Source organism: Rhinolophus hipposideros (genome assembly GCF_964194185.1).
Source record: "Rhinolophus hipposideros genome assembly, chromosome: 13".
NCBI classification, from domain to species: Eukaryota; Metazoa; Chordata; class Mammalia; order Chiroptera; family Rhinolophidae; genus Rhinolophus; species Rhinolophus hipposideros.
The window spans coordinates 571,021-595,533 of NC_138059.1; the positions used below are offsets into that span (position 1 = coordinate 571,021).

Genomic DNA, 24,513 nt, shown 5'->3' on the forward strand with positions numbered 1-24,513 from the left:
TACCCTCCCGTGCCATTACTCACCAGAAGCAGCTTCCGGTCGTCCTCTCCAAAGTCCAGCCTCTTAGCCCCTCACCCCAGTGACCACTCCCCCTCAACCCCACAGCACAGGCCCTACCCTGGACACGTCATCCCCAGCTTGCCCCCTGGAAATCCCCAGTCTTAGGAATGGTCACTGCTCCTCCCAGAACATTCTGTTTCCCGTCTGCGTGAGCCCCTTGCCCCTCCCTGTCCTCCCTGCTTTCTCTCCAGGGCAGATTCCTCTGGGGCTGAGGCCTCTGGGGCCTGTAGCCCAAGAGCTCTGGGTCCCTATGGGAGAGCCTCCGGTGCCCACTGCCAGGCAGCCCGGAGGCTGACTCCCAGGCCCCAGAACCTGGCCTGTGTGGGCTCACAGGGCCTAGGACAGCTGCTATGCCAGGGGGGCCTGGAGACGCATGGACAGGTGTGGGAGGCCAGGGAAGGGTCCGCGGGGAGAGGACACCTGAGGAGAGCAGGTGACCAGGAAGGCTGTCTGGTGAAGAAGGAGCCGCCCCAGCCCCTGTCCTCAGGTGCAGGGCAGGGAGTAGAGGGCAGGGGGATAACTTCAAGGTTGCCCCTCAGGGCTGGGAGCAGGGTGACAACAGAGTCAGTGTGGATGGGAGGGTAGGGCTTGGAGGCCTGAGGGAGCAGCTGCCTGGCCTTGGGGGTGGGGCAGTGGGTGTGGAGAGGGGAGAACAGAGGTGAGTACTGTGGGTCAGTGTGTGGGTCCAGCCCCCAGGCGGGGGACTGAGGTAGGGAGCTGCAGGAGGTACATACCTGGGAGACCTGCATTGGGCTGGGGAGGAGGTGAAGCAGGAGAGAGGCCGGGAGGAGTGTCAGCCTGTCTGCGGGGCGTGTGCCAAACACAGCTCTTTCCTCAAGTCTCAGCTGGGGGGCTCCCCCTCCTTGGCAGGCCCAGCTACTGTGCCTGGCACCCTCCTTGAGTGTCCCATCCTCTCCAGCCTTGGACTCTGAGCTCGGTTATCTGGCACCAGCCCCAGGCCCTCAGCCAGCAATTGCTGGGTGCTTGCATGGGTGAGTGGGTGACGGCATGGGCTGTCATCTTTGGTGGCCAGAGCTCAGCTGGCAGGAGCAGAGGCTGGCAGGTATTTGGGGCTCTTTGGAGAGGGCTTTTGGTGTGTTTAGTATCAAAAGTAAAACATGCTCAAAAAACAAAGAACCAACAGAAAACACCATGCAAGTATATAGAGAAAAACAGGTTAAGTCACACCTCTGGCTGGCTGAGGTGGCCAGTGTGTGTGTGTGTGTGGGGGGGGCACAACGCTCCCACACGCGTCCCGGACTGCGGGGTAGTGTGCACAGAACTTCTGTAGGCACCGGGAAACAACGTTCATGTGCCTGGCTTTATTCCGACGTGTGCTTTGTCACGGTGGACGGGAGCGGAACGTGCAGTGCATCCTCTTGGAGGCCTGCCTATAAACGGAATCATACAGCTTGGGTCTGGCTTCTTCACTGAGCCTGGTGTTTTCAGGATTCATCCTGCCGTAGCACAGGCTGCCACTTCATTCCTTCTGCGGCGAATAATAGGCCCTGGATGGATTCACCACACTGTTCAGCCTCGCGTTGGTGCATGGACACTGGCCATTGTGGACGACGCTGCTGTGGCATTCGTGGGCCCATGTTGTGTGCACGTGTGTTTTCATCTCGTGGGGAGGTGCCGAGGTCACGTGGTGTTCTGTGCTGGCTGCCTGAAGGACTCCCGACTGTTTTCCAAAGCAGCCATACCGTCCCCGTTCCTCGTTCCTGTGAGGTGTGTGTGAGGCTTCCCGTTTCTTCACGTTCCCCCCACCCATCTGCCTTTTTCAGTGCAGATGCCCAGTCCTAGGGGGTGTGAAGCGGTGTCTCCCACGCTGGGGACATGGCTGTTTCTTCTCGTAAGCCTGGTGGGTCTCCCATGTATATGATGGGGTCCACGCCGGGATCCGCTCTGTTGGACAGGAGGGTCCTCCAGGCTTTTCCTGGACGGCCCCTCTCCATTCCTGGCTTCTGCTGAGATGGTTGAGGGGATGGGTGAATCAGACATGTAATCTCTTCAGCTGCAAATGGTCCAGTTACGCCCGTGGCTTTCTCTAGACCATGTGCTCCTGACAGCGAGTCTCCCACAGTGGCGTCCTCTGCAGCGTGAATAGCTGTGGATTTCCCAGGTCCCCTGGGCAGCTCCCTTCTTGCTTGGCAGTCCGTCCCATGGTCTGTGTCTCCTCCTGCCTGCGCGTAGCCAGGAGACAGCAGGTCACGCCGTCCACACTATGCCTGGAAGTCCCAGCTAAAGAGCTGAGCGCATCACTTACATGCTCCCCTCCCACCCAGGCTGGCGGTTTCCTGCCCCTTTAATAAGGGCTGCCTTTCCCCAGGTCCAGCTGCCCCTTGACGTCCGTCATCTGCCAACAGTACATTCAAGGCAGTCATGCCCCTCACGACTCTCCAGCCTCTGTCCAATGCCCAACTCCAAAGCCAGTTCCACACTCAGCTGTTTGTCCCAGAAACAAATATTTTTCAGTTTCCTGTGTCTGCCACAGCAAACGACCACACACACAGGAGGTCTGAAATGACAGAAGTGTATTCTCTCACAGTACTGGAGGCCATGAGTCCAGAGTCAAGGTGAGGGCAGGGCCATGCTCCCTCCGAGGGAGGGTCTCCAGAGAAGACCTTCCTGTGCCCCTCTGGCTTCTGGTGGCTGCTGGCATTCCTTGGTTGCGGCCGCATCTCTACAGTCTCTGCCCCCTTTTCTCTTTGTCTGTTTTGTTGTGTTTTTTTTTAAAGATTTTATTGGGGAAGGGGAACAGGACTTTATTGGGGAACAGTGTGTACTTCCAGGACTTTTTTTCCAAGTCAAGTTGTCCTTTCAGTCTTAGTTGTGGAGGGTGCAGCTCAGCTCCAGGTCCAGTTGCCATTGCTAGTTGCAGGGGGTGCAGCCCACCATCCCTTGCGGGACTCGAGGAATCGAGCTGGCAACCTTGTGTTGAGAGCCCACTGGTCCATGTGGGAATCGAACCGGCAGCCTTCGGAGTCAGGAGCATGGAGCTCCCACCGCCTGAGCCACCGGGCCGACCCTCTTCATCTGTTTTTGAAGATGACACGTCATTAGACTCAGGGCCCACCCAGATAAGCCATGGATGATTTCATCGCGAGATCCTTAGCTTAAGGACATCTGCCAAGACCCTGGTTCCAAATAAGGTCAGAGTCACAGGGACCAGGGGTGTAGATGTGAACATACCTTTTCGGGGGGCCACCATTCATTGCCTGCCTTCAAGTCACCTGCAGTGGTAGGTCAATGTGAAATTTCCACATCTTCCTGTTTTTAAACAAATGTGAAGAGTGTTTTGTAGTATAATTTCTTTCTCATTTTGTAATTTAATATTATGAAGTATTCTAGATACATGTAACTTCACTTGCTGTTGCAACACCGATATCTTTCTGTGACGTTAACTTACAGCATAATATTCCTTTGCATGGTAATCCTATCATATTTAAACGAATCACTTTGTGGAACATTAAGGTTATTTTTGTTTTGCTTTCTGGTATTAGAAACAGCTTTGTAGCTGGATTGTTGTGTGTGTCTATGAGTATTGTTAGGAATAGAATTTCTGGGTCAAATGGTCTACAACATGTAAGCTTTATCCCAAGATAGATACCCTTTTTCACCTCTCAGATTGGCAAAAATCCAAAACCCTGGATTTCTGGATGGTATTGGTGAGGCTGTGGACACAGGCCAGTGAGAGTGTCTGTCAGATCTACAAGTGCCCGCTCGGGTGACCGGTGTCACTGGAGGAGGGCCATGTGCCCACGTGAGGACATGGGAGGCCTGCGGGCAGCGGTGGAGTGCGTGAGGTGCCACTTTTTGTGTTAAAAGGGGGGAAGCCAAGAATCGTGTTCTTTGCTTCACGGTCCATAAAGAAATTCGGGCGGGATAAGGGGGAAGCAGGAAACTGAGCCCCCAGGGCACCCAGGCGGGGAGAGGAGCGCCAGGAGGGAGACCTGAGTGGGGTGAGTGTTCTGTTCACACGCAGGATTTGAATGGGTTCGGAATGGCTTTGAATGGTACCCCAGGATTTGTGGGTGTCCAGCGGCTTCTGCCCGCCCAGCCTGCCGGGGCTCAGGCCCCGCACCGCGTAGCCCCTGCCTTAGGGCCACACTCGCGGGGCTGCGGTAGGACTGTGAGCGAGTGAGCGAGGCCCCGGGACGCGTCGTGCGGGGGCAGCCGGGTTACGGCTCACGCGTTACGGTGCGGGCACCGGTCCTGCGGCGCGGGACTTGCACACAGTCTGCCGTGCGCCTCTCTTCGTGCGCCGCGTGGGCTTCCTGCACTTGAGTTCTGACTGATTTTTATTTACCGTGTTCCAGAGGACTTTCTAGCTTGCATTGCCGACGAAGGGTTTTTCCCGTCATGTTTTTCCGTGGTTACGGCCGCTAAGGACCCCTTGGGTCTTGTGGAACTGTATGTGAAGCCGGCCTCTCGCGTGGGCTCTCCTGGCTTCCGCTGGGTGGCCGTGCAGTGTGTGCGGGAGCTCGGCGCTGCGCCCCAGTCCTGCGCGTGACGAGGCCGCGGAGGCCCGTCCGTCTCCCGCCGCGCCTGCCCCACGCACCCCCCTGCCCCCGAGGCAGCGCGGCTGGAGCGCGTAGAGGGGGGTCCCTAACCGTGCCGAGGGCCTCCGGGCCTTCCCGTTCTCGTGTGGCCACTGGGAGGCCGCCGGGAAGGCGGCACGGTGGGTTTCAGAGGGAGGTCCGTTCCCTAGTTTACCGCGCCGCTTTGTAAAAGTCAGAAAATACCCGTGGGTTTTTATCAGATGAGGTGCCAGCATGTTTAGGTCAGTACACAGGTTTTCTCCTGTTCATGAAGTCAAGCTGTATTAGTAGCATTTCTGGGAAGTACATCACCCCTGAACGGCAGGAATTCATTCCTTCATTTTCCCCCGGAGGACACCTGCGTGTCCAGGCTTGGGGTACAGGGATGAATGAGACAGCCGCCCCCGCGGCCCAGACAGAAGTTTCTGTGTTAGAGACCAATGTCCCTGCTGGGAAGAAATCACACAGGGGTCAGTGCACTGGGACCAGATGGACAGGATCGAAAGGGGAGGTCTCCCTGTTGGCCCACAGATGGTGTCTGCCACCCTCCGGGGCTGGCAGCAGAGCTATGGCAGGCCCTGGTTTGCGTGTGAAAGCCCTCTGGCTGATAATGTGTAGAACGGCTGCAGGTTGTGGCTGGGGTGCGGGGGGTGTTCATGGCACCCTCCCAGTGCTGTCTGTTCTGGATGTCAGAAATGTGGTGGCGAGGCCCAGGTGACGGTGGAGACAGTGCAAAGAGGACAGGTTGGAGACAGACGTGGGGGCAGGATGATGGGACTTCCCAATGAATGGGACATGGCAATGGACCCAGGCTTCCCCAAGGATCAGACATCTGCTAACGGTGTTATTCTAGAACAGGGCTGCACAGCAGATGTGGGTGGTAACCCGTGCCTCTCGGGCCTTCACCAGGATCCTCAGCAGCCCTGGCTGGCAGTGTGCTGGGCCTGCGTCTCCGCAGTGGCCTCAGGCTGGCCTGGCTGAGTTCTCACTCATCACCCGACACAGAGGTGGCCTCCCAGGGGAGGAAGGTTTCCTCCCACCCCAGCCCGGCAACTTCCCTGAGGTCGAGGCCAAGGCTGGGCTGCGGCTGTGGGTGGAGGCCTGGCAGTGCAGGTGACATGGCCTGTACCCCCACTGCAGGGGAGCTGCATGTCTCAGGGACCCTAGTGGGAGGTGTCTGCTGTCAGGGCCTACAGCTGTCACATGTCACCCCCGCACAGGATCACTTGGATCGCCTGCCCACCAACCACTAGTGAGCCCCAGCAGGGCAGGCTGCTATGGGGGAGGGGCAGGTTTGAAGCTAGGGGTGCACCAAGCCGAGGGCAGGCAGGGCCTTGGGACCAGTGGGACCATCCAAATGGCAGGTGGGGGTGTGTGGAGGCAGGGCCAGGGTCTCCCTGGACTTGTGGGGAAGCTGGGAAGGAGGGAGGCCCTGCCTGTGGTGTTGGGGCTCAGCCTGGGTTCTGGGGACCCTGAGGGTATGAGCTGGCTCCTGGAATTTGGGGAAAGCTTCTAGAGGATTTGGCCTTGCTGAGGTGTGAGTCCCTGGCCCAGGTGGCCTGATAGGGCCATGGGGGAGCCATGCACGCTCAGACCAGCTGCCTTCTTGAGGGTCCCGAAATGAGATGATCTCACCCACCAGTGCTGAATTACCTGCTGCCTTTCCACCCCACGGTCCGCATCTCTTGCCGTAGGCCCTTGTCCACAGCAGTGGGGACCTTCCCGGCCTGGCGAAACCTCCACCCACAGCCCTGTCTCCAGCCCCCTCCTCCCACTCCAGCTGTCCCCACATTCTTTCTTTTTTTTTTTTGTAAAGATTTTATTGGGGAAAGGGAACAGGACTTTGTTGGGGAACAGTGTGCACTTCCAGGACTTTTTCTTTTTCCCAAGTCAAGTTGTTCTTTAATCTTAGTTGTGGAGGGTGCCATTCAGCTTAAGTTGTTGTCCTTTCAGTTTTAGTTGTGGAGGGCACAGCTCAGCTCCAGGTCCAGTTGCTGTTGCTAGTTGCAGGGGGCGCAGCCTACCATCCCTTGCTGGAGTCAAACCAGCAACCTTGTGGTTGAGAGGACGCGCTCCAACAAACAGCCATCCGGGAGCTCAGGGCAGCTCAGCTCAAGGTGCCGTGTTCAATCTTAGTTGCAGGGGGCGCTGCCCACCATCCGTTGCGGGACTCGAGGAATTGAACTGGCAACCTTGTGGTTGAGAGCCCGCTGGCCTATGTGGGAATCGACCCGGCAGCCTTCGGAGTTAGGAGCACGGAGCTCTAACCGCCTGAGCCACCGGGCCGGCCTGTCCCCACATTCTGTGGCATTGGCAGGACTCCTTTTCTCTCACCTTCAGGCCTCTGCATGTGTGGTCCTTCCTCCATTGCTGCCTAGTGGCAGCCTGTTTTTCCATCCCCACTCGGCTGTCCCTTCCTCCCTCCGGGAAGCCAGCTCTGAGGAGGAACCGAGACACAGGCTCAGTGTGTCCTGTGGAACTTTTCCAGGGGCTGCGTGATGGCACCCCACTCCCGAGGCCACAGCACATGGTTGCTGTTTGGGGCAGGTTGGTCAGAGGCAGGCTGAGAGGTGTCCCTGCCAGACCTTCCAGATGCCCCCACTTTCCTAAGAGCCTCCTGGTTGCAAGTGGCTGCAGGTGACTGTAGTGACTACTTAGGTGGGCAGCCTGACTTGAGGGGGACAGTTAAGGACCTGGGACATTCCTTCTCTGAACCATTGTTCTTGTGGTTCTGAAACGTTGTGAAAAGACTTCTAATTGTGCCCAGTACTCATGTGTTACCCTATTACCTCCTCTGTCTTTACCTTTCATTAGCTTAAAACTGCGATCTTATAAAATTCAGTCATATGCACTTTTAAAAATAGAACCAGCACTGATTTTTGTGTGTGTGTGTGTGTGTGTGTGAGTTTTTCATAGTTCTTAGATCTGTTTAAGTATCTGTCAGTTTCATTTGAGGTTTAACAAGGAAGTACCAGTCTGTGATGGGCTTACTGTATGATTCTCAAGAAGTAGCTGATAAAAAAGTAAATAGGAATTTAGGTGTAAGGAATCACAAAATCCTGTTTTAATTTCTCACTTTCCTGTTAATCCCAAGTTTGGCAACTGTTCTTTCATGAGACCTGTCCATGCCCTGGCCTGGCCGAGTCTGGGGCAGGGCAGGATTTGAGGGGGCCCAGAACTGCCAGGCCCAGAGCCAACATGGGACTGCACCTGCTGCTTTGCCCATCAGCCTGCACGTGTGGTCCTGCAGGCTTTGCCTCTGCCATGGTAATGTCCCCCATCCCTGCAGCAAGGGTGGGTGCAGCTGGCTCTACAGGGTTTGGGCCCCGAGAGGCTGGGAGGGGCCTGGGGTGAAGACAGAGGATTGAGGAGTGGGCTTGGTGGGAGACTGAGGCAGCCTGGCGACATCTCATGGAGACTGTCTGTCCCCCACAGCCCTGCTGAGAGGGCCAGGCTGGAACAGGAGGATGCCATCCTGGGACTGACTCAGAAGGGGCACATGTCCGAGCTGTGGGCACGGCTCGCACATTTGTTTGTGGCTTCCTATGGCACACTGAGCAAGGCAGAGCAAACATTCTCCCCATTGGGCAAGTGTGACAACAGTGCGCTCCTGTGGCTCAGGAGGCTGACCTCGTCAGTGGTAGGGGTGGGGGGGACCCTGCAAGGACATGTGCTGGGGCCTCGACCGATGGCAGCAGTGGAGATGGTGACAAGTGACAGGCTGGGAGACAGAGCTGCCAGGACCTTGGCTCCGGCTCTGGAGGCGATGACCGCAGGGGGTTGGCCTGAGGCCCTGGGAGGTGGATGGGGGTGCAGCCACAGAACTGGGAAGACAGGAGCATCCCAAGACAAGCGGGGCCCTGAATTGCTCAGTGGGAGAGGCAGAGACTGAGGTGCAGGTTGGAGCCCTGCTGGACACGTCATGTTGGGAGTCTGAGTATGGAGAGCATCTTGAGTCATAGGACGGGATGAGGTTGCCCACAGGAGCAGAGAGGAGAGGGTAAAGGGTAGGGGCAGAACTGCTGGGGCATGGAACATGGGGACGTGAATGGTGGTGATGAAGGGGCAGGTCGAAGGTCCTGGGGCACTACTGTGGACAGGCCTCCAGCCCCTGCCCTGATGGGATCCACCTTCCCTCTGCACCCAGGGTGCTGGGTGGGGAGGCCACCAGGAGTCCTAGACCTGTGGGTGTCTCCTGCAGGGAGTGGAGGTGGCTTCCAGGCCAGGGAAGCCACGTGCACGAGCTGCCGGGAGGGTGTTCTGAGGGTGGCCAGTGGCGGAAGCTCTGGGACGTTGGGCCAGCCCAGTGCTCCTGGATCCTGCTTGGTGGCCTGGCAGTCCAGCTGGATTTGGTGGGGTCAGGTGCCGGGGAGGTGCACAGCCCAGAGCATGCGCTGGAATGGCCATACCCGCGCATCGATCAGCTGAAGCCCCGCCCCGGGCCGGCGAGCCCCGCCCTGGGCCTCCCGACTCCTCCTTCAGGCTGCGGCTCTGGCCTGGGCAGTGCAGTGCGGGGCTGGACTCTGCGTGGCGGCTGCAACGCCTCCCTCAGTCTGGCTGGAGACATGGACCCCTCGCGAGCCATCCAGCAGGAGATCAGCTCCCTCAAAGGTGCGGGTCAGGGATGGGGCCGGAGCCAGGGGGCGAGGACCAAGCTGTGACCCCTGGCTGGGTGCAGCCCACCGCAGGGCAGCGGTCAGGGTTTGCCGTCCTGGGGATAGCTTTGGGCGTGGGGGGCTGGAGCCGCGGAATCCCCAGGCCCATGCCTCGCCAGGGCACCATGCCTCACCGGGATTGACGGGTTGTATGTGTGTGGGGGGTGACTCCAGCCGCAGCCCTGCAGCGAGTGTCGGGAGGCGGGGCAGGCTGCGGCGGCGGGGGCGGGGCGGAGGTGGGAGCTGGCCGTAGCAGCAGATCGGCCCCTTCTCCCCTCCGGGACTCTGCCGAGCCCCTACCCCGCCTGCCGCCCTGCCGCCAAGACGTAAGGGTATGGGGCTAGACCGTGGGGATCACTGTGGGTAGGCGCCAGACGGGCTGGCCCAGGGCAAGTCCACACTGCGGCTCTTTGTTCTGGGGTGGGGGGGTTCGGGGCTGCCCGAGGTCCCCGGTTGGTTGCCCTGGAAACCTGGAGGGGCCTGGAGTGGGGGGTAGGGGCCTCCCTGCACGCCCGCTCTGGCCTTTGCTGAATCAGCAACTGCTGCCTTGGTTCTGCAGGGTGGGGGCGGGGCAGAGGGGGGGCGTTCTCCCAGCCCTGCGATAGGGTGGGTTTGAGGGTGCCCCTAGCCCAGGAGTGGGGAGGTGTGCAGGAGTGGGCGTGGCGGGCTGGGAACTTCTTGCTCCTGGCTCCTCCCCTCATCCCAAGCGGGTGCTGGGGCTGGTAGGTAGGAGGGGGATTCCTCACTGTGCCCCGCCCCTTTCTTCGGAGCCACGAGTTCCTGTCCTCTCCTGCTGGGGATGGCACAGAAGTGACTGGGCTAAGTGGGTTGACCAGAGACCCATGTAGGCTTACGTAGAGGGATGAGTGTTTGGGGGGTCTTGGAAGTGGCTTGGAATCATTTTGGGAAGGAGGTCATGGGTTGGTTTGGTGGGAGGCTTGGGAATTTGGGGGCATTAGGTCAGGGAATCCTATCAGGAAGATGGCTTGGATGTATGGGGTGGCCATGGACGGGGAGAGGAGGTCAGTTGGGCTGTGGGATGGGCAGGGGGAGCGCAGGAGGTCTGTGGGGGAAGACTGAGGGACAGGCCAGGACAGTGGGCTTTCTTTGGGTACAGGGCTGGGCTGGGCCACAGCTGTGGTAGGCTCCCGAAGCCACAGCCCTGGTGGCAGGGAGAGTCCGCAGGTGCTGCTGGGCTGAGGGGTGTGGCTGCTGCCCACTCCTGCCCACGTGGTGCATCTTCCTTGAGCCCGAGCCCCACCCTCCCAGAGCGGGTCCTGGTGGGGCTGGCAACCTGCCAGCCTGGCTGGCTGTAGGGCTGGCGGGGGAGAGCGGCCGCAGTGAGCTGGCGGGCAGGGCTGTGGGAACGGTTGGCTGTGCCTTCAGTTTCCACGGCCACCTCTGCCAAGACTGCGCGCGAGTGTGTGTGTGTGTGTGTGTGTGTGTATATATATATATATATATATATATATATATATATATATATATATATGTGCATGCGCGCGTGCGCACATGCTCATGTATGAGGGCGTGTGTGTTGGCTGTGTTTGCCGCCGGTTCTGCGGTGCCATGGCAACCGCCACATAAACCCGCCCAACGCACAGCATTGGGCACCTCCCACCTTAGGGTCCCCACCCCCCGCCCTATTTATAATCAGTTCCCGGGTTTGCAGAGCTTGTTGGGAATGGGTGTGTCCGCTTGCTGGAGGGGGAGAACCCAGATCCTGGTGTGGGTGCGTGCTGGTGGGAGCAGCACAGGGGGAGAGTGGGGAGGGTGAGATGGGGGTAGGGATATCCATAGCCTCAGTTGTGGGGCCTGAGGTTGACTGATGGGTGTGGCCAGGCCAGGTTCCAGGGCCCCTTCCCCACGCTGCTGTTGAGCCCCTGATCCTCTCTGCTAGTATGGTGCTCGTTGTCCAGCTGCCCCACAGGGGTGTCTGCATGGTGGCAGGGGCCTCAGCCTTGAGGTGACAGGGACTTGGTGACTGATTCCCCATAGCAGCTGCGTTTCTGGTCTCTGATAGCTGGAAGTGGGGGGTGGGGGTGGATGGAGGCCCCTCTCAGAGCCCCGACCCTGCTGAGGGGACTCCATGTTCCTGTGACGCTCTTGATCTCTCCTGGGAAGTGTTAAGTGGGGTGGCCATTGTCTCAGGCCTGGCATTTGGAGGTGGGGGCTCTGTCCCTTTGCCAGCTTGATGGACAGTAGCCAGTGGTGCCTGCAGCCGCCTGGCTTGTCCATGTGCTATAGCAGCTGTCCCTGCCATTCTTTTCAGTCCTCTGCCTCCACCCAAGACCCTAGCTTCCCCCTCACCTTGAGTCCCTCCAGTTCTAGCCTTCCTCAGACCTCAAGTACCCCTCCGGCCCAAAGGGCCCATCACCCCTTCTTTAGATGCTTGTGAATCGGTGAAGCTCTGAGACCACAACTCTGAATTGGGTTCCCAGCCCGTGGTCCCCTCCTGCCCTTGCTGCTCCCCACTTCCCTTAGTCTTAAACCTTGAAGGAAGTATTTAGAAACTGATGTAATTTCCCACATTGGAGTTGAGTGGCTTGTAAGGGAAGAGGGGCCGCTGCGGAGGTGTCTGGCACTGTGAGGTGTCTCCCACTCTTCTAGGGGCCCCATAGGCTGTGGGTGGGAGGGGCCGCTCATGCTGCTGAGTCAGAGGGGGCCGGCCTGGGCGTCCTGGCGGGAGGGAGGGCGGGAGGCTCGCGCCGGGGTGGGCAGGCCGCAGTGCCGGCAGGAATCCACGCAGCCAGGCAGCCAGGCGCCAGAGCCACAGCTCCGGGAGCCCGTGCCCTGGAGCGCAGCACCCCGGCCTGCCCACCCGCCCGCCACAGACCCCTGTGGCTCCCGGTGTCCAGCGCCCTTTGGCCTCTCCCTGTGCCCCGCCCGCGTGCTCGCCTCACCGGCTCCGGCAGCCATGGTGGCCGGCATGCTCATGCCGCTGGACCAGCTGCGGGCCATTTATGAGGTGCTCTTCCGGGAGGGCGTGATGGTGGCCAAGAAGGACCGGCGACCCCGCATCCTGCACCCCCACGTGCCTGGTGTCACCAATCTGCAGGTCATGCGTGCCATGGCCTCCCTGCGGGCGCGGGGCCTGGTGCGGGAGACCTTCGCCTGGCGTCACTTTTACTGGTATCTTACCAAGGAGGGCGTTGCTCACCTGCGCCAGTACCTGCACCTGCCAGCGGAGATCGTGCCGGCCTCCCTGCAGCGCGTGCGCCGCCCTGTCGCCATGGTGATGCCCGCGCGACGCGCCCCCCACGTACAGACCATGCAGGGTCCCTTGGGCTACCTGTCCAAGCGGGGGCCGCTGCCAGCCGAGGACCCTGCCCATGAAGAGCGGAGGGTCTACCGCCGGAAGGAGCCTGATGAGGGGGCACCCGAGCCCCCTGTGGTACCCGCCACCACCCCAGGGACCCTGGCGAGGCCTGGCCGGGAGCCTGCCCCAGCCACAGGTCAGCTGCATCCTGGCCTCTGCCGTGGGGATGGGAGGGGGTGCTTGGGCCTGGGTATGGTGGGCTGGGCAGGTGGAGCGCGCCTGCGGGAGCTTGGCTTGCACCAGCAGGTGGCGCTCTCTCTGCCTGAAGGTGTTGGGTGCTAGGGTTATTGGACCACGTGGCTCCTCCTGGCTTGAGGACCTGGGGTGGCCAGGCTGAGGAGGAGCTTGTGGGCCCCTGCCAGCCCATCCCCAGGCACACCCTGGGGCTAGGGGTGGGGCTTGTGGCCCTGGACTGGCAGGACCAGCTGTTAGCACAGCCCTGCCTCTCCCCAGCACTGTCCCCTTCTGTGCCCCACTCACGCCTGCCCTCATGCTGGTGGTCTGTCTGCCTCAGGCGGGGGCCTGGGGTGTTGATGCTGGGATGGACCAGGTGTAGCTGCTCTCCAGGTGGCCCAGGCAACCTGCCTGACCTTTTTGAGCCTTGAGCCTCTCCAGTGGGGGTCCATGGTTTTATGGCTCAGATGTGGGGTTGTGACTGGGTGTTTGGCTGGCTTCGGGTTGGTGATGGCCTAGAGGCAGCCCTGGGTAGGGGAAGAGGAGCAGACCCCAGGCAGGAGAACACGGGCAGGCCAGAGGCAGGGGCGTGTCAAGTCTGGGCCCAGCAGACCCTTCCTAGTGGCAGCTGGGTCCCATAGGTGGGGTAGGTCCTGTTCCAGGGTTTACGTGGTCCTTCACTGGGCCTCTTCTCCGTGATATCCTTCTGTTCCTAAGCACCTGTGCTGGCAGGACCCAAGTGGGTAGGTGACATGTGTCCCACACAGCTTGTGGCTCACCCATGCCCTCTTGGAGGTCACCGGCCTTGGTGCCAACTTGTAGGGGCCTGGGACCCCCAGTATAAGGCAGACTCGGCTCCCATTTCCCTTTTTGTGTCTTGACACCTGGGGAGGAACTTGGTGTCTGCGGGGTTGGGAAGTGGGCCTGGGTGTGGCTAGCAGAGTGGGCAGGAGTTTGCCGTATGACTGAGGGTGGCGACCCAGGGACCTGCTGACAGTGCTGAGCAGGAGCCCCAGTTCTGGCCTGGTCTGGGTTGGACCCCATAGAGCCATGCTGTGGGAGATCATCCTCTCCAGCTCCTGTCAGTGGGATGACAGCATCTCCCACAGGAGATGAAGGCGCTTGGCCAGGCGCTCGGTCAACACTGACTGGTCAGCACTGGCTGGCATCCAATGGCCATGTCCTGGCCCAGGGACCCTGCCGCCCTCGTGGTTTGCAGACTAGCCCCTCTCCCTACCTGGCTATAGACAGCTCAAGCCCCTCCCTCCTCTTGTCTTCCTCCCTTGTCTGTGGCCAGGCTGGGCCATGGGCTGCTGTGTGAGCAGTTGGCAGCAGGGCCAGGAGGGAGCACTGGGTGTGGCTATAGCGAGCAGACCAGAGGGCACCCCCAGCCCTGACGGAGGTGACTCAGTCATCCTCTCCCCACCACAGCCGCTGCTGGTGGCAAGTCAGACTTTCCAACAGGAAATGAGCTCCAGCTCCAGGCTGAGTCAGGGCCGGTGGGTGTGGGCTCCCCTTTCCCCTGCGTCCTTTGGAGCCCAGCGCAGGGCTTGAGGGCCACTCTCATGAAGCCCGGGGTGCCTCCTCGTCATCTGCAGGGGTCATGATGGCTCCACACGCAAGCTGTGGCGGTTCAGAGGCACCTGGAACCTCGACTTCTCAGATTTCTAATTGTTGTCAAGTAGTGAGCCACACAGACCCTCCCTTCCCCACAGCATCACCTCTGTCCATTCAGATGGCCTATGGGAGAAGAGGTCAGGAGCGTGCAGGCCAGCTGCACTGGTCACCAGAATGGCCTCGGTCAAACAGGCTGCCTCTGCCTGTCCAGCCCTGTCTGGGGAGCCGTGGACGCTGCAGGGCAGTCAGACGTGCCTGCAGCACCTCGGTCCCCTGGACTGAGGCCCCTTAGCCTCTCCTTGTGCCCTGGGAGTCTGCTCCTCTGTGTGGGAAGACAGCTACCTGCTCAATCACCCTCAGAGCAGCCAGACCCAGACCGAGCCCCTAGCCTAGGAAGCCCCAACATCTGGGGCTGTCCTGGGCAAGGGGTGAGCGGTGAGGCAGCCTTAGGAGCAATCAGGGAGGGCCTCTCTGAGGAGGTGTCCTGAGCTGAGCCCTGATCCACTCAGCCAAGAGTGCAGGAGACGGAGGGACCCAGGGTTGGGGGGGCAGTAGCAGGCAGGCGAGGGCGCAGAAGGCCTGTGCTATGGCAAAGAGTTTGGGTTTTCTTTGTGTGGTGGAAAGCCAGCAGAATGGGTTTTTATATGTGAATTTCATTTATTTGGGTTTCAAACAGTAATGCTTTGCCCTGCTCAAAACTCAAGATGAACCTAGACGTTTGTAGAGGAAAGGTGCCACCTGAATGCACATGTGCTTCTGCATACCCACTGTGCACCTTGACCTTCCCACGTGGCCCTCAGAGGGGATGCAGAGTTGGCACACAGGGCCGCCTTGCTGTTGTGTGGCTGAGTAGGTCCCATGTGGCCATGGGATGTGTGGATCCAGCTGTGTGGCAGTCCCTGGCTTTGCATGCTGCAGGTGTCTCTAGGGGAATCGGGGTATGACAGGTTCAGGTTTGCCTGTTACCTGTCACCTGGTCCTGCGGTGGCTGGGGAACAACGCGTGGTGGAGGGCCAGAGGCAGGGGCAGTTAGGGGAAGTCCCGTTTGCCCCCGCTGGAGACCATGATGGCAGAGACTGAGCTGCTGGTATGGGGTGTTGGAGGCTTTGGGGGCAGAGGGAAGGGGGGTGCTGAGAAGGGTGGGGCAGGCTGTGGACTGAGGGCTCAGGGATCAGGCAGGTCCACTACCCCACCCAGCGTGATCTGACCCGTCACTCCCCAGCTTCAGCTCTGCTCCCCTCGCTGACTAAGGGGTGGCTGTGAGGAGGAGCCCGGCCCCCAGAGCTGGGTGGGGAGGCCGTGGCATGAGCGAGCCCTCCCTCTCTCCCACCCCTTCCCTCCTTCCTGCATCCTTTCCTTTCTTCTCTGCCTGGCTGGAGCGGCCTGGCCCAAGCTGGGCAGCCATGGACAGGTACAGCATGGAGGAGCTGATTCAGCTGGGCCAAGGTAGGGTCCTGGGCGGGGGCTACGGGCAATGGGGATGGCTAGGATCTCTTAGGCAGCCTGTGGCTGGGGCCCTTGGGGGGGGGCTCGAATTCAGAGATGCAGGGCTGAGCGTGGCCCCTGCTCTCAGCTGCCAGGGTGTGTCTGGTGTGGATTGGAGGTGTCTGGCCCTGGCCCAGGGCTCTGTGGGGGAGGGGTTGGAGGGCTGCCCACTGCCCTGGAGGAGCCACCCCACCCCCACCCCCTAGCTGTGGAGTCACAGGCTCCTTTGAGCTTCCCCCAGCCCAGGCCAGCTGCCAGAGCGGGCCACTGCAGGCCAGTTCCCTTCAGAAAGAAGTTTCTGAAGCAGGAGGCTTGGGTGGGCCTGGTTTCCCGGTTCCCCAGCCCTCTGGTTGTTACCTCTGGGGTCTCTGCATGGACCAGGGTGCCCCTACTCGTGTGGTCAGAGGCCACGTGTGGTTTGCTGGGCTTCGAAGCAGGCTGACCTCCTGGGCACAAATCATAGCCTGTGTGACCGCAGGCCAGCTCCTCACCCTTTCTGTGCCTCGGTTTCCTCATCCGTACAATGCAGTAATAGCATGGCACTTATTTCATAGAGTCCTGTGAGGGTTAAGTGGGATTGTGCTTGACATAGGAAGTGCCACAGAATACGACAGAAACCCTACATGTGGTCCTCCACCTTCTGTTTGTCGGGGCCTGCGGGGGTCCAGGCTCCTGGGAGGAGAGGGACAGGGTGGTGACACCCCACGTCCTGTTTCCTGGCCCCAGGCCTTCCGCACACAGCAGCTGCTGGGGTTCATGAGGTGGGGCCAGGGCAGACACCAGGAGGGACCTGGGGCGGGGAGACACAGCCCCAAGCTGGGGGCACGCACTCACGTAGGCACATGGCCCAGCCCAATTTGGGGCTGCCCAGGTCTCTGGCTGGCGGTGTGACCTTGGGGAGGCTGTCCTGTCCCTCGGAGGCCAGGTGTTGTGTTGAGTGATTTGAGCGGGGCTCCCTTGTCCATGTGGCCTCTCCCAAGTGGAGGCAGGCGGGGTGCTGAGCCCCTCCCATGGGGACGTGAGTGCTGAGCTCCGAGGCCCGTGCTGGACCCTGTTCTGCAGTGGATCCCCATGCCGGGCAGTTTCTTATTATTAGAACCGCAGTGGGAGCCTGGGGGTGATGCCGGCAGGCGCCACCCAGCCGGAATGGACTCCGGCGAAGGCCGTGGGCGCCGGTGCTCTCGCTCTGCACGTCATGTTCTAAGTCTGGACAGATGACGGGCCTTGCTTGTCCTCGGATATTTATATCCCCCGGGCCCCCTGCCCACCCTGCCCCTCCCCCCCTGGACACAGGCACTGCTGCTGACAGCGCACGGCCGTGCCCTCCTCCCACCGCGCCACTGCCACTGCCCGCTCGCTGCCACCCCGAGGGGCCTGTGACCCTCCCACACCCTGAGCCCACTCCCTGTCTGCCCCGTGGTCTCCTGCCGCCATCCCCAATGAAGGTCGTGCCGGGTAGGTGGGGCAGCCTTTGAAAGCCTGTGACAGCCCAGCTGGGGCCGGGGGCCAGGGGACTGGGGAGCCGGAGGCTCTGTCCTTACCTCCTGCACACAACCTGCTTCCCAGGCCTTCACCCCGGCCATCCCTCCCGCCCTGTCTGCTGTCCCACATGGGGCCTTGGGATTCTGTGGGCACTTGTCTTTGAGCGTGATTGGGTCAGCTGCAAGCCTTGGGGTCCGGTGAGGGCTGGGGCCCTGGCATGCATCCCCACCCTGCTCCTGGCAGCTGTCACCAGAGGGCACCCTTGGAGGCAGAATGGGGTGCTTGATCACCTCTGTCACCCTCCTGGTGGGGGCGGGAGGGGGGACCCATGCTGAGGCCACCCAGGCTGTGCTGGGGGTGCTGCCGCTGGGCCAAGCAGTCACCACAGGCCCCTCCTCCCGGCGGCGGGTGTGGCTGTGGGTAAGCAGGGGTTAAGGTTCCTGCTAACCTTGAGCGGGTAGCTCTGAGCAGGGACAGCTGAACTGGGCTGGGCGCCGTGGAGGCGGGTGGGGAGCGCGAGTGACAGGGAGGAGGGAGAGGAGGCGGGTGGGAGCACAATTGGTGCAGGACAGGACTAGTCTCTCCTCTCGTCTCCTCTCGGGGCACCAGGCAGACAGTGCGGCAGGGCGGTCCTGCAGGCGGGGCGGTCCCTGGTCCCGGCGCCCCCCCCCTCCTCTGCCCTCCACGCAGGGAAGGGAGGGGGTTCCCAGCCTCCACAGCGGCTTGGAGGGCAGCCCTGCCTGCTCTGTCTGCAGCCGGGCAGCCCAGAGCCATGGAGCCCTCGGGCAGCCTGTTTCCCTCCCTGGTGGTCGTGGGCCATGTTGTCACCCTGGCCGCTGTGTGGCACTGGCGCAGGGGGCGCCGGCGGGTGCAGGATGAGCAAGGTAAGCGCCACTGGTGGCTACCGCCCTGGCCGCTGTCACCAGCCACTGCCCCATCCAAGGGGGCTGGAGGCGGGGCGGGGGTGAGCGGCGGCCGCCTCCCTGCCACCCCTGCATTTCCTTGTCCCCTCCTCTTCCTGTCCCTGAGCTAAGCAGCAGCACGTGGTCAGAAAGCAGTGTTGCCCCCAGCCACTTCCCTGGGGCAGAGCCCCATTCTCGGCAGATGGGTGGAGGAGAGGCTGGAGGTGGGCTCCTGACAGAGCATGGGCAGTGCAGAGGTGTCCCTGCCCCAGCTGCCGGAGACAGGGAGCCCAGGTGACTGTCAATACAGAAACCGCAGCGGGCAGGTGCAGGAGTCCTGGGGCAGGACTGAGGTGGGGCTGGGCCTGAGCAGAGCCTCCCGCCCCCTGCGAGAGAGTTGAGCTGCGCAGAGGTGAGACAGGTGCCTGAGTGCCCTTGGCCAGCGCCCAGGACTGACGCAGGTGGGACGGGCCCAGCTGCACTCTGCCCTCCCCCTGCTCAGTCACTCTGTGCTATAGCCCTTGGCAGCCATGCCCAGCACAGGACTGGGTGGGGCCTGTCTTTACTCCAGCTCAAAGAGCTGGTAGGGCCAGGGGATTGCCCTGACCGGACAAGGAGGTAGTGCCCAGGTCTACGCTAAGCACACCCCGGAGGGATGGGGGCTGGTCCTTGGAGGTGGCCAGGCTGCCTCCTGGCAGGCCTGTTCCATCTCAGCTTGGGTGCCAGACCCACTGGACCTGAGGTCTGAGTCAGGACGGGGCTTCCAGGCGTGATTGTGGGGGCTGGGGAGTGGCTGGTGACTCAGCTGCGGTCAGTGAAATGCACAGGGCAGGGCTTCTCCACCGGGCTTTGGCCTGCCCGGCCCCCCCTCAGCCCATGTGGGGAAGGGGCTTCCTTGCGGCCACTGTCCTGGCTGCTCCATGTCCGCACTGGTTGCAGTGCCCCGGGGGCTTTGGTGCCTTTATCCGGTTCTGGGCTGTTCTCAGCTCGCAAGTCCCCGCCCACCCAGCAGCCTCTCCCTGGCATCCTGCCCAGCGCCGCCTCCAGGGGAGTTTCCCAACGCCTGGGTGTCCCCCGGGACTCCCATCCTCGGGAGCCTGGGCAGCCCGCAAGTTCCCAGGCCCCTTGGTCCTCTTGGGCAGCCCCCCTGCTCCCAGTCCCAGTTGGGTTGCTACCCCCCAAGTGAGGGCGCGGCTTCCTGGCCTGCGTGGGCGGGGCGCCGGCCCGCGGGGGCAGGTTCTTCGGGTCTGGGCTGGGTGCCTGCTGCTGGCAGCAGGGGAGGGAGTTTGCGGAGCGCAGAGCCTGGCCTCCAAGCGTGGCCTGGGGAGCAGAGGCACCACCATCCTGTTTGCTGTCGGCTGTGGGCAACGCCAGGGTACCTGGGCTCATGGCTGCGGCAGGCACCTGGGGGGAGGGAGGCGCCTTTGCCGCGCAGAAGGAGGTCGTGCTGGAACGGCTGTGTTGGCTGGACGGGGGCTGCGAGCGAGCCCGCAGGGGCTACCTCTACGGGCAGCTGTGCTGCGTAGGTGGGTGTGGCCGCAAGGGGTGGTGGCGCGGACCGGGCACCAGTCTCCCGCAGAACTGCCAGGGAGGCCCGGTAGGGGGTGGCGCCCAGTCCAGGTGCAGCCCCGCCCCCCTGCTCTGCTCCGGAAACACCTGGGGAGGAAGGGGGAGTACTGTCCTGTTGGGCACATTTGTTTCCTCTCTGGAGAAGGGGGAGGTGGGGAGGGCCTGCTGGGACTTTGGCCTTGATTTCTGGGCACCAGGCAGTTGGCAGTCTGGACGCCGGAGGTGGGAGGGAGGCGCTGAGGGCGGGGCTCCGGGTCGTCTGTGGCCTTGGGGCTCTTGGCCAGCCTGGTGTAGTCAGTTCATGGGGCTTTCCTTCCCAAACTCATTTTCGCTGGCTGTGGGACCCCCAGCTTTGGTTTCCACATTTGTAAAAGGGGTCGATGATGCTCCTCAGACGGGCCTGGACAGCTGTTAGGGGCATTGGGCTGGTGGCAGAGGGTCAGCTGCCCTTGGACAGTTCAGGGGTCAGGCAGATGTGTAGGAGTGCCAGTGCTGGGAGCAGTGTGTCCTGGGGAGGGTCAGCCGAGGTGTGCAGCACTGTTGGAGCCAGGGGCCTGGCTGGGGGCACTTGGGGGTTGGGCCAGCCTGGGAGGGGTTTTGTCTGTTGGTTCCAGGGTATAGGATGGACAGGGAAGGAGCAGTTGGAGTCAGGGGCTAGGGCAGACAGGCAGGGCGGGGAGGGAGGGGATGTTGAAGTGGGGAGAGGGTGAGCTCTGAGACCCTGGAGGAGCTCAGGGAGAGGCTTCCAATGGGCTGGCTGCAGCCCCCCACTGGCCCTCTGCCTGCCAGGTAGCCTCCTTGGAGGCCCCTTAGTGGTAGAGAGAAGGCTGGGGCTTGTGGTAGGGCTTACATGAATGTCAGGTCCTGAAGCTTTGGCTTCTAGAATTCCTGCGCCCTCTCCTGAGCCATTCCTAGGGGTGTCTATGCCCCTCACCAAAATGATACCCCTACCCCTGCAAGCAGGGCCTCACCTCCCATTTACTGCTGGACTAGCCGAGTCTGCATACAGCAGGTGCTCAATACTGGTTTCCTGAACTCTGGACTGCTGCTAGGGCAGGGTCCTCTGAAGAGTCTCCCAAGCTTGGGGCGGGGGAGGCAGGTGGGTGTGCTGGGGGGCGTGCTCTGTGCCAGGAGCACTGACCAGCGTGGGTCAGATTTGGGATTTTGTTGGGCACCTGCGAAGTTAAAAGCTGATGTCTAGTGGATCATGGGGGCTGCAGGCCCTGTCCAGGTGAGGGGGGTGCTGTGGAGCAGGAGGGTACCCCTGCGTCTGGTGCCAGGTTCAGCAGGTCTGCCTTGGAGCCTGAGGGGTCTCTCCAGATGTGGGGAGGGGCGTAAGACCTTTCAGCCTAGGTAAGGGGTTTCAAGCGGCCTGTTCTGCGTGGCTTGGGCCCCACCCGTGGGGTTTGGGCGCCCTCCTGTGGCCACAGAGGGACAGCAAGGATGGGGATGGGGCGGGGTGACTGTTCCCGGAAGGAGGCCCAGAACACTGGAGTGAGGGGGGCTCACAGCTGGATCACATCAAGCCAGATACTTCGACTGGAAAATTCTTGTGGTCTGGGCGGTGCATTCCTTCCTGCGCGGCCCAGGCAGTCCCAGTGCTGGCCATAGGCAGCTGTGTCCGCCCCTGCGCCCTTTGCCCCATCTTCCACCTTTACAACCCTGTGAATAGCTGCTGTCTTCCAGCCCTGCCCAATGCAAACAGCCCCACCCGTCTGTCCTGCACCCACTGCCCCAGAGCAGCTTCCTTTCCTGTGAGTCACCATGCCTGGGCCCCCTACCCAGCCCTCTGGGTTCTCCCCACTGCCCCCAGGCCCCCCCAACTTGGGGCAGAGCTCCTGCAGCTCTGGGCTGGGCCATCCTGCCTGATGAGTCAAGGCTCAGCTATGTCAGCTCCTGCCCACAGCACACATGCTCTGCCTGCAGACAGGGGCACTCCAGGATGTGTTGCCTGGTGGGCAGTGGGGAAGGGCCAGGTGGCACAGGACCAGAGTGCTAGAGTGGCCCCGGACAGGGCAGAGTGGGCCCAGCTGGGGGTTCGGGCCACTGGCATGGGGCGAGTGGGTCTGTGCGGTGTGATCTAGGAAGGCTCCAAGAAAAGGACTGGCAGGTGACTCCCCCAGGCCAGGTGTCACTCAGCTTGGGGGGTGTCCCTCCAGCAGGTAGGGCAGGCAGGCTCTGGGCAGTTGGGCCTGAAGCCTGATCAGGTGCTCTCGGAAGAGAGGCATGGGCTGTGGGGCACCCCGGGTCCAGCCACACTCAGACCCCCTCCCTGTGCTGGGGGCATTGTTTGTGGTGGCTGTGGACATGTACCAGTTCCTGTGCGGCGAAGTGCCAGGTCCCCTTGCACCCCCCCCCCCAAGCCCAGTCTCCCTTCCCCCCCATGGGCTATTGCGGGCTGGGTGGGTGAGGAAACCCCAGTTTCCTGTTTCTGTAGGCAGAGGGTGTGGTCATGGGGGAGGGGCTGCCTTCGTTCTATCAGCCGGGACACTCCCTCTGGTGGGGCTCCTGGGGCGGGGACAGTGGTGCTGAGGAGTACAGTAGGCAGGGAGTGGCCACACCAACTCTGGCTGGGAGCTGAGCCCGCCACTGAGGGAGTGTGTGCTGCGCTGAGCCAGACTTAGCTGCCACACTTAGCTGCAGGGCGCCAGAGCACAGCACCTGGGGACAGAGGGACCGAACTCCAGGGGCAGGGGTGGCACCATGGCTCAGCACCGGGTCCGCGTGCCTGAGCCCCAGGGCCAGGGTAACAAGAGAACCAGCTCGGAAGACAACCTCTATCTGGCTGTGCTCAGGGCCTCGGAGGGCAAGAAAGGTAGTGTGTACTCCTGGCTGGGCAGGGCAGGGCAGGCTGAGGCAGGGAGCGCCCACTTCCTGTGGCAGGAAGCCTGGCTCCGGCGGGGGTGGGGTCCAGGCTCTGAGGGTCTGAATTGGGGGGATGGACTCTGAGATGGGCTGGGGCCATGGGCAAGGTGCTGTGTCCTGGCCCAGGTACAGAGCTGCCTGGGGACCAGTCACTCAGACCCACCTGGGGCAGGGCTGGCTCATGTTGGCAAGGCTGGCAGTGGCCTCTGGGCTTTGGCTCTAGGGCTGTGGTGGGTGGGAGGCTCTCTGCGCCATGGAAAAGGCTGGCGGCCCAGTTGGAAGGACACAGCTCCCCACTTTCCACTGTGTGACCAGTTCTGGGTCCTGTCCTGGGACCTGACTGCTCAGGTCTCCACGAGGCAGCATGTGGGGGTGGGACAGGCTGGGACTTGTGTGCTGTGGCTTTGGCCTCTGGGTGCTTATGGCTGCCAGCTCTGGACCCTCCCATCTCCAGAGGGAGACAATGGGGGTTCAGCAGCAGGCACCTTGTGTGCCTAGCGCCCCCTCGCTGCCTGGACAGGGCTGGCTGGGGTCTGGGGACTGGGCCGGGGTCGTTGGGTCTCAGTGTGATTCTGAGGCCCTCTTCAGGTGTGTGCATGGGCGCTCCTCCTGGGGGCTCCCGGGGCTTCTCCCAGGCTCCAGGTAACCTGGCTTGTCTCTCTCAGATGAACGAGACCGTGTGCAGAAGAAAACCTTCACCAAGTGGGTCAACAAGCACCTCATCAAGGTTTGTGGACTGTGCGTGTGTCTGTATGCACGCGGTCACAGGGCTGAGGACATCCTGGGTGGGAACAAGGAGGGTGCCCCCCGCCTCCCGCAGCCCCACCCCTGCCCTCAGGGTCCATGGCCTGGGAGCTCACCTTTCATCTCAAACCTGTCATTTTCTGTCTTTTCCTCCCCTTGCTGGCTTCCCCTGTCTCCCTCCTCCTCCTCCTCCTCCTTCTTCTCTTCATCTCTCCGGGTCTCCCCTGTTCTCTCCTGCTCTCCGGGTCTCTCCTGGTCTCTCCTGTAGCACTGGAAGGCAGAGGTAGGTGCCTCCTCGGGCCCTCGGGCATATTCTGTGGGCCCCCTGCCTCCTGCCCTCTGGGGTCAATGACACCCCCCCCCCCACGCCTGTTGGGAACCTTCGGCCAGCACCTCTGTGCCCACAGGCCCAGAGACACATCAGTGACCTGTATGAAGACCTCCGAGATGGCCACAACCTCATCTCCCTGCTGGAGGTGCTCTCAGGGGACAGCCTGGTACGTGCACCCGCCCGCCCCTCTGTGTCCCGCCTGCCTTCCCTTCTTGGGGCCTCACCCACGTGCCCACATGCCCACTCCACGCTCAGCCCAGCCTCATGCCCCATTGCGCCTCTCGGGCCAGTGTCAGGCTGGCCCGGGAGTGGCCGTGGCCCTGCTGCCCTCTCGTCAAAACCCTGATACGTAACCTCATGCTCTGCTCTGCCTTGCTTTCTCTGCTGCTTGGACTCTGAACCTTGACCTCTGCCCTTTACCCTTTGCCCTGCTCTGGCTGGGCAGCCAAGAGAGCGGGACATAATCAGGAGCTCGCGCCTGGTGAGTGGTGGTGCCTGCTGGCCACGGCGGCACATGGGCTCCCTGAGGCCGGAGCCCAGCTCACCTGGGGCTGGTGGCCAGTCCGCCCGACCTGTGCCTAGCACTTGGGTGGGCAGATGACGGTGTGTGAGCTGCCTGCTGTCCCACCTACTGTACTGCCCAGGGCAGGAGGACCCCTCCTCCCATGCCACTGCCCTCCGCCCGCGCCTTCCTGGCTATTGTCTCCTTCCCACCCCCTTCCTTCCTTCCTGCAACCAGTCCTGGCCCCTGGGCCCATGGCCCCCCTGC

General features: G+C 61.8%; 1 protein-coding gene across 21 annotated transcripts in view; it reads left to right on the forward strand.

Annotated features, from left to right (window-relative positions):
* PLEC (plectin) overlaps positions 1-24,513 on the forward strand; it is a gene marked incomplete at its 5' end in the record, with an annotated part of 53,535 nt that overhangs the window by 6,383 nt on the left and 22,639 nt on the right. For 4 of the 21 annotated variants that reach the window (XM_081069834.1, XM_081069837.1, XM_081069835.1 and 1 more), the window contains 4 exons: positions 23,335-23,396; positions 23,682-23,696; positions 23,821-23,910; positions 24,190-24,225. In XM_081069834.1, the coding sequence (XP_080925960.1) occupies positions 23,335-23,396; positions 23,682-23,696; positions 23,821-23,910; positions 24,190-24,225 (203 nt within the window). Of the gene's footprint in view, positions 1-9,121; positions 9,213-12,173; positions 12,712-18,105; positions 18,218-19,475; positions 19,762-22,491; positions 22,620-23,334; positions 23,397-23,681; positions 23,697-23,820; positions 23,911-24,189; positions 24,226-24,513 lie in introns of those variants that run through there. The other 17 variants (XM_081069820.1, XM_081069830.1, XM_081069826.1 and 14 more) reach the window with 15 other exon arrangements.